The 15,963-nt window shown below is 41.7% G+C and overlaps 1 protein-coding gene across 7 annotated transcripts in view; it reads right to left on the bottom strand.

Moving 5' to 3' along the window:
* The window catches only part of FILIP1 (filamin A interacting protein 1), a 130,123-nt gene that overhangs the window by 40,824 nt on the left and 73,336 nt on the right, over positions 1-15,963 (bottom strand). For all 7 annotated transcript variants that reach the window (XM_080583762.1, XM_080583766.1, XM_080583765.1 and 4 more), the window contains 2 exons: positions 1,970-2,143; positions 27-205 (listed from right to left, as the gene is read on the bottom strand). In XM_080583762.1, the coding sequence (XP_080439888.1) occupies positions 27-205; positions 1,970-2,143 (353 nt within the window). The remainder of the gene's footprint in view (positions 1-26; positions 206-1,969; positions 2,144-15,963) is intronic.

Here is a 15,963-nt window from a genome sequence, read left to right as displayed (position 1 = left end):
TTCTTTGCACTGTTGTGGGTACTCACCTCTCCCGCTCCTGCTCCAAGAGGTTGGTAAAGTCATCGCTCTTGTTCATGTAATCTGTATGTTTATGCTTCTCATTTTCAAGCTCATAAACTGTGCGGCGATGGCATTTTTCTGCCAAAAGAAGCTGTTCCAGCATGCGTCGATATGTCTCCTTCTGCTTTTCTTCAAGCCTGTCCAGCTGGGTTGTAGGAAAGGAGAATAGGTTATTTTAGAGGTTTCCTTGCTTACTTCATCTGATTTATTAACAAACAGTGTCATGTTTGGTAAATGCAAGTCCCATAATTTTACATCCTGCACTTTACATAAAGCAGTGCCTAAAAATAGGAGTAACTGTCCTGTAAAAATAATGATTTTTTTGGACAATGCGTTTGCAATAAACATTTACATCATTCTTGGATACACAAAGGACAGGGCTTCATGTGGTTTTAGAGTAACAAACAATATTGCTGCAGTGCAGAATGCCTCCCGTGACAAGGTCCTGCATGCACTTTCCTCCTTTCACATAGGAAAAGCAGTAACGAATCCCCAGGAGGAATACATGCTCTCAGACCCTAGGACCCCAAGTTCAAGTACCTCTATAGGGACATGGACACCTATGTGAGTAGCAAAATATAAGCTCAAGGCTGAAATTTGAACTTCATCTTCAACACAGTTGTACCTGTAGGACTGCTGAGATAAAAAGTCTGAGTGGAGCCTGCTCTGCCCACCCGCTGCTCAGACCCTGTGGGAGTTGCATCTCCCTCTGCTCTGGCTTCACCAGAAAGCTGCTGTTTCACAGGTTGCCTCTGCAAACTGTGGGAAATGGCAGAGCAGGAGGGCTGCAGCTGCTCTCAAGCAGCCCTCCAGAAGCTGACCACGACAGTCAAAAAGAGTCGATCCATTTTATAAAGGAACCAGGTTGGGCGCAGCCTTTGAGAGTAGATCTTTTGCACCATCCTATTTTAGTTCCCACATAACCTCTGTGGACCTAGACATGACAGAAGTTACTGTAGACTGAGGTCCCTGTCAAATTATCATATTCTTTAGACAAAAGACCTGCTAAGCTCTTTTACTCTTGATAGTCAGTATTTCATGCATACTTCCAAATGCTAATGTTTGCTTTCCTTATTTAGTATCACCCCTCCAAAATCCCAGAAGATACTGCAACAAGGGTGCAAAGTATAAAGACACCCTGTGGTAGATTCAATTCCTGGTAAAAATGTAAATGTTCTGAACCAAGGAACTATGAAGAGTTGGACAGATGCTACGGTGTACTGTACGGTATGTTATTGCGTGCTCTTTCTCCATGCCCTGGACTGTTAAGAAACTATAACCATAAGCAGTGGTTGCTTATTTTGGCATTCACACTGGCCTCAGACATTCCCAGGTCTATTCTACATTTATTTATTGCTTAGATTTTAAACCAAGGGTTTAAATCTTTGGTTTAATGTCCTGCAGATCTCCTTAAGGGGCTGAACTGACTTCACAGCCCTGGAACTGAAGAGACATAAAATGATTAGGGATTTGTGATCCTGTAAATATGGTCAAAGTCAATCTCTGTTGGTCTTCTTTTCCTAACTACTGCTGTGATAGTGCTCTAGTGTGCCAAGAAAGTCACAGAGCACTTACCAGTGCTGTGAGCAGTAGTTTGGAGCCTATAATTGAAAGAAATTTAGAAAACAGAAACGCAACACCCAGAGATTTTGTTGTCACTTACCTGCACCAGCCCTAAGGAGCATACAAGGTCTATATTGTTTGTGTTCAAACCCAGTGATTTTGCTTATAATTTATTCTGCTGGTTGAGAGAACAAGAATATCCATTTTTTCTTCGATTTTGTGTAATTTGCACAAGAATTGTATTATCCTTTTGTGAGCTTTGCACACATGCAAAGTACACAGAGCTTCCCTTTTGGTTAGGATCCCCCCTGCACAGACTTGTAGATGTAAATCAAGAAGTTATTACCTCTGAAATTGGTTTCTCATAGACGTCTTCCCCTATAGATTTTTCTTGGGCAAGGATGGCATCTCTGTGTAGCACTCGCAGCACACTCTCTGGAGCAGCAGACCCATAATGAGCTTCTAAAACTTCAGGTTTGGTTTTCTCTGTCTTCAGCATGTGGATCACATCCTCTCTTGCCTGTAACATGGCAAATCAGTACCATAAGCCAACCTGCTAACCAACAAGGGAAACAGGGAAAACAGGGCCATTTCATATGTACAGACTGCATACACAAAAATAACATAAATGAGAAGAATGCTGGGCTGCCATTGCAAATATAAAACTTTGGGAGATACCAGAGTAAACACAATCTGTGTAAACCAAATTTAGTCCCTGCAGGCATTAATTATTCTATTCATGACTGTCACTACATTTGAATGCAGTGGGTTTTTATCTGGGTTGAAAGTAAAGCCAGGGAACATCATTAGTCTTCATGTACTTTTTCACTTATTCCCTGCCCATGCTGTTTACTGACTGCAGTAGGGGGATGAGTAAAACAAGCAGCACAAGTGGACTGAATTAATATTTCTCAGACAGCCTCATGTTAAGTATTTCCTAGTAGCCCGCTACCTTACTTTGTGACTACAGGTTCTCTTCAAGTAGATTTTAAAATAAAGTTTTCTAACTTTAGTTTGCTTAAAAAAAAAACACCACCACCACCACCACCAACAACAACAACAACAACAAAAAGTAGAAACAAAACCCACATGGGAGCTCCTTGGTTTGCCTGGAGGGCTTATCTCCCACAAGCCCAAAGGGATACAAAGCAGAAGGGTACAGGCACCAATTTTTCTTTTGCTTGCCTTTCAGATACTCAAACCATGTGAGCTTGGGAAGTAAATTAAGAGCTAAGGAAAAGTTTGGATATTTTAGAAAAAATCTCTTGCAAATCCAGCCCCTATGTAAGCAATGACTGTTTAGAATTTATGAACTGGCCAAAGCTTCATGCTTTTCCAGTGTTCGTAATGGCACTCTGTATTATCCCTGTAGCAAATCTTAAATCTTTACCCAATACCACAGAGACATCACAGCTCTACAAAACCATCTGCTTTTAAAATGAGCAAGGAAATAATTTCAGGAAATGACAAAGACCATTTAATCTTTTCTTAATAAAATAGAGTAACATGAAAATAAATAAAAAATGAGCTTGAGGCAAAGATCATGCCACCCAATTGAGAGCTAGATGAATTATAAACAGCTAACTGTAGGGGCTTACCCTCTACAACATTTTGTAACCTTAAGTAAAAGCTTTACATGTTGCTCTGTCTGCAAGATACAAACAACAGACTGGAATGGTATTAAAGTTTTTCCAGCATGAGTGTGGGAAGGGTGCATTGCTCACAGATGTCAAAACTACAAGTGAATTATGCAGGCCAGTCACAAGGAGTGCCAAGAGAGCCTGTCCACCTCCCTGCCTCATGTCCTGGGAATATGCCACTCTCAGAACAGAAGAAAAAAAAAAAAGATATTTTAGGAAAGTTTTAGACAGTTTCAAGAACATACAGTATTTATATTCCTGTAGAAATAACAGTTATCTTAGTGTCTTTGTCACTATGAGGCTAGCACTTCTAGTCTGAGAAATGTTTTTTTCCCTCTGTGGTGAATGAATGCAATAACCATTATAGGCTCTGGCAAGGCAGAGAGTAGGAAACCTCTCTGTCCCGTCACCTCACTACAATCAACAGACAATGACTACGCTGGGTTCCTAAAATAAATGGTTGACTCTTCTTGTTGGCAACTAACTCTTCTGGTTAGTACCTACTGCTGAGCCCACTAAATGGCACCTGAGGACCTTGGCCTCAGTTTCCAGGCCATGTCTGTGTCGTCCCAAGGCATGAACTTGGTGTCCCATTGCGGGCCCCACACTGCAGGCATGCTCATGGGGGGCACTGAAAATACGGGGACGAAGGAGGCAGCACTTTTTGCCCTGTGAACCAAGGGCCACGGACACAGCCATGCTGAAACCTTGGCTCATTTTAGTGCTGAGCACAGGGAGCTCCAAATCCCCACTTGTCAGGAACAAGCCCACCTGGGAGCCTCAGCTACTGGGGGGAAGGGGGGAGGAAGGGAAGGAGGGTGAATTCATTCACTCCTGTTGCAGCTGTCGGGCCTCACAAGGCATAATTAAACATTGACAGGTAAAGCAAACAGAGACAACTCCGGTGTGGTGATTTAGTGTCAGCAAAGCTGACAGAGGGACCACACTGCCCTTCCCAGCAAGTACGTTAGTTCCTGTCCAGTTATATACGGCTGTGCATACTTTCCTTCCAGCCTCATTAGCCTTTAATCATTGACAACTGAAGTGGAGCAACATTAGCAGGAGGGAATGAGAAAGTCCCTGAAACACCTTAAAATTTGCCAGTTAAGAGAAGTTTCTGGATGCTGAAGGCTTGGGTCCCCCAAGAGCCATCTGGAGAGATGTCAGGAAGCAGCTGATGCTGAACAGAGGATTGACACCCCAAGTGAGAAAGGGGAAGGTGTCCAAGCTCAGGCAGAACTTTGAAGGTTTGAAGGTCCTTGTTCACAGAACCACAGAACCACACAATGGCTGGGGTTGGTGGGACCCTCCGGAGGTCATCTGTTTCAACCCTCTGCTCAAGCTGGACCACCTAATGAAGGGGTCCCAGGACCATGTCTAATTATTCACTTTGTCATTTTAAAAGAAAGCTGTGACATGCTGAGCTCCAGAGCACAGGGCAGAGCCCTGGAAATCCTGAGCAGAGAGGTCCCTTGCTGCAGGCCAAGGGAAGGGTTGCCAGCCCGTGGGACAGGTTGGGTGGCACCTGCCCCCTCATGTTCCCCTTCATGGGCACTCGGGACCTGGATGACGGTAGCATGGCAAGGTGCCTTCTGCCTTTTCTGGATTTGGCCAGTGCTCTGTCATTATCTTTTCAAGGGTATCGCCTACTTCACCAAGTACTCTGTTTCCATGGATTTATGATAACAGTTTGTGAAAAGAAAACTAACAAACAGACACTCAGGTTGCTAGGAAGCACTGGAGAAAAAAAAAAAAAAAAAGAAAAAAAAAAGGCCTTGTGCTAATAATAAACTGGAGGGAAATTTCCTTTTATTTGGTCAGAGACAAAGCCTCAGCACAGAAAGATTCTGCCGTGCAACTACCCCACGTCTGGGTAGTTACATCCTAACTTTCCATCAGCCTTGGGATTTGCAAACCCCGATTAGCCTCTCTGAAGCTCCTTAGGATAAATGTACAGGGAAGGAGCTGAAACTGCAGGCCTGTATAATTCATGATTTCTTGTTTCCTCCAAATGACTAATTGTCCACTGAAACTAGAAGACCCATAAGGAGATGTTTACTTTCCATGTATGGGTTACAACCATCACTGTATTAAACCTCAGGACACAGAACATTTCCAGATAACAAGTCAGAATAATCCTTTGGAGGAACACTTGGGCTACTTCAACACATGTACTTGCAAAGAGGTACAAGAGGTCCCTCTTCCTAGCTAGGAAGAGCTATACTGGCAAGCTGTTCCTACTGATGGACATCTACTTTATGTGCTTCCCTTGCCTCAAAGCACAATGCTGTTTAGCATAAATCATAAGCTAGGAGACAAATAAAAGGAAGAGATTTCAAACGGGAAGTAAACTTGTATATAAATCACAGGCTAAAGTTGTTAGCTATTTTAGTGGCAGAAACATTGTGCTTGGCACGGGAAAGCCCTCTCTCAAGTCCACTTTTTTTTTTTTCTGGTGGTACTCTGATTAGAGAGAATACTCCAATTATTTGTGTAAGACCAGAAGATTGCAAATAGCCAGAGAAGCTCTTTAAAGCCAAGGTACAAAATTCAGAAAATACGTGCCTTTTCCTCTTCAGTATGTCATGACTTAAATTGTCCTCCAGAAAACTTGAAGATAAGCTTATATTTTCACTGTTGAGATTGTGGTTTCTCAGAAAATAAACACATTCTTCTGCTAATAAAGTGCTCTCAAACAGTTCATCCTCTGAGCTGTAGGAATGATCAAGTCAGATGAATGAGCATGTCACTTTTACCTCCTAGAAATACTCCCAAGGCAAGAAACACAAATGGCCATACAGGTTGAGAGGTGTTTTTCCACATTCGTTTTCTTCAGGAGCAAAGCCTGCTTAGAGCCTCCCTGACCACCAAACTCCTACTGTCCCTGCTGAGAGAGAAACTGCAATGTCAAATTGTATCATCTGTCCAAGCCTCGTTTTGTCCTTACTGGAGGTGCCAAAATCTAAAGGATGATGGCCTCAAATCTTTAGCACATCCACAGAGGGTCTGAAATTCAACCAAGCACTGCTGTCCCACACGGCTCCTCCTGCTCTCCTGTCCCACTTCTCTACTGCCCAGTGGTTGCAGCACCTACTTAGGTGACAGGGTCTGTGTTTCTACCTGGGAACAGGAATTCCGCAGCACAACACTCTCCTCCCCTCAGGCCTGCACACTGGCAGCCCAGCTGGAAGGCCGACGAGAGGCCACTTTTCACACGGTTACCCTGAAATACTCACTTTTTGGCAGAATAAAAGAGAAGGGCTTTCTTCTGCTTACAGGCTTGAGCAGAGCAGGGGTCTGAGTTCCAAACCTCACTTTAATACGTGCCTAGTAAAATATTTAAATGATATAGAAGGGATGTAAAGAGGTCCCTGCATAAAATTGAAACCATTTAGGAAACAATAGCATGACTCTGCTGCTTGTAAAAGGGGACTGGCAGCCTAGCAACCAAATTCTTGGTCAATGGAAAGACTGTTACACAAGCCCAGCATTCGGACGTGCTTCCTCCTCCTGCCCTGCCCTGCCAATTTACCACAGCCCTCTCTCCCCATTCCCACAGTCTTTGGCCTCTCCTGTGAGACTGTGAACAAAACTTAGCACCCACTAAACGGGGAATTTTTGCAATAGCCCATTTGTCACCTGGGAAATGGGACTGGGCTGGTCAAACTCGTTTCATATAAGGCATCTAGTAAATTGGGAAAAAAATTCAGTTGCATTCAAGATGGGCCAAATGGATTCAAAGTAATCACTGTCAGATGAGAGGAAAATCCAACTTGAGATCCTTTGCCAGGCCGTTTCCTAAACTGTTCTCATGAATTTTGTTTGTTCATAAGTTGTCTTCCTGCAAATTCACAGTGTTACTGCTCTCTAAATCTGTAATCATGTCCCTTACAGTTCAGTGTTCAACCTAAAATACATCTAATGACTTCAGAGTGACCTAAACACTTCAATAACATGATGAGATTCCTCTCAATTTATTGAAAGTAGTTCTGAAAATTCAGGACCAGGAGCAGAGCTAACAGGGAATACAGTAATACAATATTTTGAAGTTCTGATATTTCCATCTTTTGAGTATTTCTTTTCCAGTTATCATGACTGCCTGTTATGCCTGCACGAGTGAAAGCACCAAGTAACAGAGGTTTAATGTTTATGAAGTCATGTTTTTCTTGCTAGTGATTAATGGCAAGAAATAACTATAAAACCACAGACAGGAACCTTAACTTGTTACTTGTGGTGTTGTTACTTGTGTTTCACACAGTTCAGGTTATTAATAGTGCAACAGCTGCCCCGCACTGCATCAGAAACTAGATAAGGTCACAGGTTCTCTGTGCATCGTTGTGATCTTCCCAGTGGCTGACTTCCTAAATTCCAGTAGACTTCACAAACTTTTCACCTAGAGCTAAGAAACATCACGACCAAGGCATGCCTCTAAAGGAAATTGGGAGGATGCTCTCACACTGCTTTCTGCACTATCCAGGACACGCTCATGTTGTGTCACAGCCAGCAGGAATAGTTTTGTTTCTGAAAATTCCCATTAGAGACCTACATCATGTTTGTTTAGTTTAATTAAATGAAGACAGCATCTTCGGGCAACAGTAGTTGAAAAACTCTATCTGTAAAACTTTCCTAACACTAATCCGCATGTTTATACTCAGTAACTTCCCCTCTTTTCTTACCTTGGAAGGAAATTCAAGCAATTAAAAAGAAACCAAACTTTATTCATTTTGTATTGTGATGCTATGAGCACAAATAGAAAAATGAATAAAACTTACCCTGCCTACTAGAACAACACTTTTGCTACAGGCTTGCTTCCCCAGGCTATCCTTACAAACTGCTGCGAGGTCTGGGTGGAAACGTATTTTCAGGTACAGATGCATTTATTGCTTTAAAGTTAGGAAGTTAGATGCTTTACTGTATATTGCATCATAAAAAGCTCATTTTTGCTAGAAACTCAAGAAATATTTTTGTCTCCTATACTGGATGTCTGAAGTAGCCATGTTTGTATCACTCACCTAATGGTTCTAGCCATTGGAAGTGGTAGCTAATGACATGTATGCATCGTTTTTCTTGCAAGGAAGACAATGTAAGGTTTTTTCTTTCTTGTAATCTTAGCTAAATTCCCTGATACTTGAAACTGGGGAGTTCACTTGCACTGATTTCTTTTTTTGGATTCAGGTCTTTGTAAGTGATTTGCACTGGAAGAGATGAGTTCAGTGCTGAGAAGTGACCTCCAGTGCTTTTTGTACAAAAGTTTAGTGTAATATACCAGGAAATGCAAGCGGTGTCTTGTGACACTGGTGATATAAAACAGGGTTGTCCCTGTCTTGTTCGCACTGCACAGAACTTTCTGGCCCTGTACAAAGCCCTTGGAACTACACGGTGTATCTCATCCTGCTGTGAGTTATCTTACAGTGATAACACAGAAAGTCCTCCTAAAATCAATACTGAAGGAGAAGCACGTGATAGACCAGCTCATAAATCCTCTGAAGTGGCTCCAGAAGAATTAATTTGGCCTCTTATGTTTAAAAACATCCGCACTAAAGATTGGAGAGCTGGGGAGAAGCAGCACTGAACAGTATATTACTTCTTACAGCAAGCTTCGAAACAGATCAAATGAGCACTAGAAGACATCTGTCTGTTATTTCCTGCCCACACAGCTTTGTTCTGCTTTATTGCCAGAGAGCTCCATGGATGATGTCACTTTTTTTCTGAAGAAAACAGGCCACCAGAGCCTTTCACTGACATAATTAATTATCTGTAGTCTGGGCCACAGCCAGAAAATTCCCATGGTAAGGCCCCGAGAAGTATTAACTCCACACTGCTTGATGTTTTCAGAATTATTAGGGTCTGGGTTATCCTGCTTTTTCACACTGAACGAGCGTTTTGGTCGATATTATCAAATCGCAGGGCAGTTACTACAGCATGAAGAATTACAGTGTCATGATTTAGTCGGCACGGAGAGACAGACACAGGAGGTCACCTTCAATTATGCGCACAAATCTGCATGTTGGGATGTGCTTTACATGATTCAGGAATGCACCGCCAGGTCTAACCCCGCTGGTTAGGGTTTACCATATCCAGCCATTCAGACCATATGTCTCAGCCAACTTTAAGCGTATAATAACATTTTGCACATGACCTGAAGCCCGGCAGCAAGCGGAGGCCCCGCATTGATGCAAGCAGCCAGCAGGGAGAAGGAGGAACATCTGTTAAAGCACCTTTTTGGACACTTGAGCAGGGAGAATAGTTAACGCCAGCACAGCGACGACTGCTTTCACAGTTCAGGGCTGGTATGTGGCCGCTGTGTTGTGGTGTGCAACTTAATAAATGAGGTAATTAACAAAGCAGCTTAAGATCTCTGAGCAGCTGGCAGAGTCACCATGACACTTGCAAAGGCAGAGGAGACCCCCTGGTTGTGGTACGTCAAATCAGACATGGAAAGCTCCAATGGCTAAGGGCCTGTTCTGCCTTTTTCATGCTAAGGAAATGATCTGCAGCTTTCCACATCCCAGGTGAATGGCAGATCATGAGGCACTTTAGCAGTAGAGGAAATCAGTAAAATTGCAACATGTTTCACACACATTAAGGTGTTGTTGTATTGCTGGACTCGTGTAGTAAGGTGCCTTCCTTTGAGACCTTCCCTTTGTAACCACAAATTATTTTATGATCAGTTAGCACATATTTAAGAGGGGGGGAAAAAAAAAGATGACTTATGAAAGGGTAATAACGGGAAAAGCATTTCTATTCCTCTTTCTTGTGTTATAATCTTCCCTTTAATCTTATAGTACCAAGTCTGGACCATAACTCAAGAGATCCACATTCTGTCCATTGACCTCTTTCCAGTGCTTACCACATTTAATTTAACCTTCACAATGCTCCAGTTTCCGTCCTGTAAAGGAAATAATACTTCCCAGAAATGCCATGAGGCTTAATTCATAAATACATACAAGATCCCCAGGTTCTAAGGTTATGAATGCTACAAAAATACAGCACTGTGACATCAATATCATTGCTCTTCTCTTCATTTCACTGTATTCCTCTATTTCTTCCATGTTTATGTATTTCTACGTTACCGTCCAATTTGTTGAAGTCCATGGGAAACTAAAAAGCTTCTTCGTTAGACATGCAACTCAGGTTCTCCAAAGTGCTTTTCGGAATTGCTTTGTTGACTCTATAAGGATCTGAAGCACTTGAAATTAGATGCTTTGACCTGAACATCAGGTAGGTACTAGAAGATGCTAGTGTAAGTACCTCTTGGTGTTCCTCCAAGAGGAACAAACCCAAATAGGTATTTCTTTCTGCAGTCATCTAGCTGGCTTCTGGCAGGAATGAGCGTGCGTGGAGCAGGTCAGAGTGAGAGACAAGCTGGTGCCACTGGGGCTGTAGCTGTCAGGATGATGAAGTTCAGAGGAAATCCTTCTGCCTCCTCTGCAGAGGCTGGAGCCTAACTCAGAGCAGGATACCAACAGCGGCAAGCATGTATACATGTGTAATAAACTGTATACACAACTTTCTCTTGTCCAAGCATTTTGTTGGCCTCAACAAGCTGTTTTTCAGTGCTCTGTGCTCCACGGATATGCATTCAAGTTACTGATGACTGATGAATGGGCAAGAATAGTAGGGCTGCATTACAGCGAGCACTTACCAGCAAAGCCAATTACTTGAGCAGGGGAATTGTCAGAGGAGACAAGGGAAGTGGAGTGAGCTCTTAGAGACAAGTGACTTAGCGAGGGCAGACAATGAAAGGTGCAGAATGAGGACTCTTGCCCATGCCCACAATGTCCTCACAGCCTCCCACTTTCTCCAGAATCCCCCTGATTGTGCTCAACATTCGTCCTTCCTCTTGTCTTCCCCAGGCTTCACTCAGATGTCCTCTCCCTTCTCCATCTCCCCATTGCATTCCCAGGAACAATACCAGAGCTTTCAAACTGCCATTTTTCCCTAACTGCTGAAACTGCCTGGGACAATCTGGGGAAATGGGCTTTCATTATAAAGCTGACTCCATCAACATTTCTGCTCCCATCTTGTCTAAATGTAAAGGCCACAAATGCCTGGAAGTTACCTTCTAACTGTACTTGGGTGAGTCAGTTCCACTAATTTTGCTGGCTTGGATGAATTTATATTGTTTTTATTTTTTATTTTTTCCAAAGAAAAACAGTCGTTTCCAGGGTAAGAAACTCTTCATTTGCAAAAATGTAAACCATTCCTGTCTTAGAAAAGGACTTCCTCTAATAATCTCTCAGCCCTGCATCAGTTTGAGTGCCGTGTGTGCACAGCTCTCAGAAATATGTCACTGAGCTCGTTTTACTTTGGCCCTCATGCAAAATCCTACACTGAAGCCAGCAGTTTCGCAAAGATGTGGCAAGACACAGGATGTTCAGTAGGACCAGCCGTTTTCTGTATTGAAATATTGCATTTCTCTCATTTTAGTCAACCAATAGGTGGAGCCTTTAACCCTAGAAACAAGACACTTTCTCAGATAGCCATGTTCTCACAGTTGTTATATAAAGGCTTATATTTGCTTTTATTAAAACTCATTTTGGATGGAAAATAATCATTTTTGCTCTCAAGAGCTTATCTGATTGTCAGCTGGAGAAAGGAGACACAAACTTAATAAATACACAACAGGGACAGCAAAGTTAATAAAACCAGACTTAGCTACAACTGAAATGTTACATTAACAACTGGTGACTCAGAGGACCGGACAGCAGTATGACACATAAGAGATATGCTCACTGCAAGATCTCCCGAGAATCCCAGATATTTTAAAGCCAGAAAGCCCATGCATCTAGCATCTATCACAAATGGGTTGGCCATGTTCTTTCCCACAGAGTGAGCCTTTTCCCAGGAAAATGAGAAATGACATAGATGTTCTCATTATTGTTGCACTGAGTGTACAATTGCTATTAAGTAAATGAAAAATCAAAACAACAAAAAAAAACCTAGTCAAGTGACATCAGGTGACTAAAATGATTTGAAGAAGATTGCAAAGGAGGATCGGTTAAGGACACTGATTCCAAGACCAAAACTTAAAGTTGATCTGGGGCAGTACTTTCTGTTACATTTTGTACAGAAGTACATTAATTAAAAAAAAAAAAAAAGCTGCTCATCCTCTTCCCTCCCCTCTAGACAAGATGTTCAATGGATCAGAGACAGTTATTTCAGTATTCCTTCCTCTCCAGCTGACCCTCCAAGTCTAAACAACATGATAGATCTAGCTCTGGTGAGTGCAGCTCAGGCATTAGCAGAGAAGGATGTTAAAACTTCTCTGTGGAAGTGGTTAAGTGGTTTTCAGCCTACAGCTGTCCAGTGATACTGACATTTTATTAAGGATAATGACTTTGAAAAACATGTAATTCTAAAGCAGTTTTATTACCAAAGAGATGATAGTATCCATCACAAAAGTGTCCATCACAAAACCATCACAAAAAGTAATGGTTTTAAATTAAAAAAATGGTAGATTTAGATTAGACATAAGGAAGAAACTCTTTACTCAGAGGGTGGTGAGGCACTGGCACAGGCTGCCCAGAGAAGCTGTGGATGCCCCATCCCTGGAGGTGCTCAAGGCCAGTCTGGATGGAGCTTTGAGCAACCTGATCCAGTGGGAGGTGTCCCTGCCCCTGGCAAGGAGGGTGGAATTAGATGATCTTTAAGGTCCCTTCCAACCCTAACCATTCAGTGATTTTTTCATTACTATAATTGATAGTACCTCTGCCCCTGATTTCAAAGGGAGTAGTAAATTGCCCGAATAGCACAACTTAACTATATTTCAGTATATTGTCTTATCTTTTTTCTTTTTCTCTCATAAACCAGCAGGATTCTATTTTAAAATTCATAATTTCTGTGACTTGCTAGACAAACCCTGTATTTCCTGCGTTTTGCACAGCGATGATTGTAAATTGCAGAAAAACACGTTATTCTAGGCAAAATTCATCTCTGGCTATAAATTATTCAATGAAAAAAAAAAAGAAGAGAGCATTTGTGGTCTGAAATCTACTCTAGATTTTGTCCTCCAATAGCCTGCTCCACCAAGAAAACGCAAACAAACAAGGAGTCAGTCAGACAGGAGAGAATTGTTTAACTCCTTGTAGTGATATTCATATGCCAGGCATTTTTAGGATGCAATGTGGATACCATCTGTCTCCTGACCATCTTGTCATTTCTACATCCCCTTTCCACATCTCTAGCTCAGATCCATTTATCACTATTGCATCCCCCTTTCCTTACACTCTTTTTCTTCTGTTGCCCAAACTCTACTCTCACTCTATTATCCTTAAGTCACCTCTCTCTCCTCAGATTAACCCCATCCTCACTTTTTCCCTGTAGCTCTGTCTATACCAATGTTCTTCTGTAGGGGAATTTGAATTTTGTCTGTGTGATATGTTCAGAAAATACTAAACTCTTTCAATCCAATTAACAAGATTTCACAGTTACAAACACTTATGCAAAGCTACTCTACACACACTTTTCTGTAGCTTTACCTATCCTTTACTTACTCAAGCTTCTCTGCAGGTAACTACAGCTTCTCAAACTGGGAGATATGGCTAGTGACCATTTAGAAGCTCTTTCCTCTTCACTGTGCTTTGTCCTCTTCCCTCTGGATCGGTGTTGCGTGTTTTCCCAGATTTCTCTTGCAACTTTAATATTTCCCAAAAGAAACACTTCTGATTTCCACCCACCTAACTAGAGTATATCCAGAGCTTGAGCTTTTGGGGAACTCAGTATTCAGTTGTATTTATTCAAGAGTATCAAGAAAGTCTCTGAAGAAAAAAGGAGTTTGTATGGTGTTTTTAACTAAGTAATATCGAGATGTCTGTCACAACAGTGTTTCAATTTCTTAGGAAACTCAGGTTTCCTTGACAAAGCAGTTCAACAAACAAAAGCAGTTTAAGGCATTGCATGAAAGTTTACACATTGCAGCAAGAGGAAGAAGGGACAGAGAGAAAATAATATAACTACAGCAACAGAGTCAAACCATTTCATATATCAATCATATTATCAAGGGATGGAAGGGCCAAGTAAAGCCATTTCAGCATAGAAAATGAAATATGAAAACCAATGTTTGGGACACTGTGCAGTTCTAGCTGCAGACATTTAGGAAAGATGAAGCTAGAGTGCAACTGGCACTGATCAAGGGGCAATTGAAACAGTAGGAAGCCTCTTCTGCTAGAGGAGAGTAAACAAAGGTGGCAAGGCTAGCACAGTGAAGATTCAAAAGGTGTGTGACTGCCATCTACAAACACGTCAGGTATTAAACAGTAGAGAGAGAGGTAAGCTATTTAAAACATGATTGGTGTATAGCACAGTTTCATAAGGATGTCACTGGACATAATTACAATTGGACTGGAAATTAAACAAAAAAATTGCTAAACATCAAAGCTTTTCAGTTCTGGTACTATTTTCCAATAGAAGTAATCAAGGTAAATAACCTACCTAGTCTTATAACACATCCTGATAAACTCATGACAAAGGTTAAATGAAGTGGTTGTCTAAAGAATTAGTGGGAGGGAACTGATTTTCAGCAGATCTACAATTTTTCATCAAGGATTCTCAGGAAAATGGGTCAGTGAATGCATCCACAGTATGAGGATGAAGAAAACCTGAGTTAGGAAGTGACAAAAAGGTAGAATAAGGAAAAAGGTCATAACTGGAGAAATAAAGAAGGGAAGGAAAGCAAAAGAAGGAGGGGAAGCCTCTCTTAGGAAACAGAACAGAACAGAGTTATCATAGAATAAAATGTTTTAATAAAATATGTACATATATAAAAAGGGAAGAAAGCAGAAAGCAGAAAATGGAAACAGGAAATAATTTTCCTTTCACCCTTTACATTTACAAAGCTTAGTCTTCTGATAGAAAGGCAGGTGGTAAAGTGCTAAAATGTCTTTTAAAATGTTAACATGCTCTAGCTACTATATTACCCATGTGGGAACCAGCTATTTGAGTTTGTTATGAGAGAGGATTTCCCTCGCAGCAGGATGTACAGCCGCTTGTACCTAAGTATTTCCCAGAGAAAACACAACAGAGCCCTCAACCACCTCTGCAAACCCTCCCCTGAAATGCCCAGGTCAAGGAGAATGTCTGGAAGCAGCCTGAAGGCAATCTCTACCTGGCTCTGTCAAATAAAAGCTAGAAACCTGTCCATCTGTCCTAAAGAGTGCAAGGGACCTCACTGGGTGAGGCACCAGAACGGGTGGCTGAGCTGCAGGGGCTGAGGCCATTTCTGCACTGCAGAAATGCTGTAAAGCACAGACTATAACAAAGGCCTTGAGTGGAAAAGCTGGTCCTGGTTTAATTGGCGTGAAATATAGAAAACTGACTCCCAAACTTAAAGTTTCATCTGTCTGGCAACAGGCATAGAACCTAACAAAGGAATGATTTTTCTTGAAAAATTCAATAATTTGTAGTTTGTAAACAAACTTTTAATTTTTTTTCCCTGAACTTGCAATAAAAGAGTGCATGGCAAAAATGTATGAATACTGCCCCTCATTTCCTCTCAGACCCCTAATCAGGAAATGTTGAAAATCAGTGCTGATATTGCTGGAGAAAAATAGTCACTGCTCAGAAAGCATACAGGACAAACACAGGGGCTGTTGGACAAGAATCTGTGAACCACAGATAGGATTATGTAGTCATTGTAGAGATTCATGCTGCCTGTGCTGCTTTGCAATTAGTAATAATTACACGTTGGTTTGACTGAAAC

This window comes from Anser brachyrhynchus (genome assembly GCF_964034855.1).
Source record: "Anser brachyrhynchus genome assembly, chromosome: 3".
Classification (NCBI taxonomy): Eukaryota; Metazoa; Chordata; class Aves; order Anseriformes; family Anatidae; genus Anser; species Anser brachyrhynchus.
Note: the sequence above shows the minus strand (reverse complement) of the source record. Positions and strands in the feature narration are given on the sequence as shown.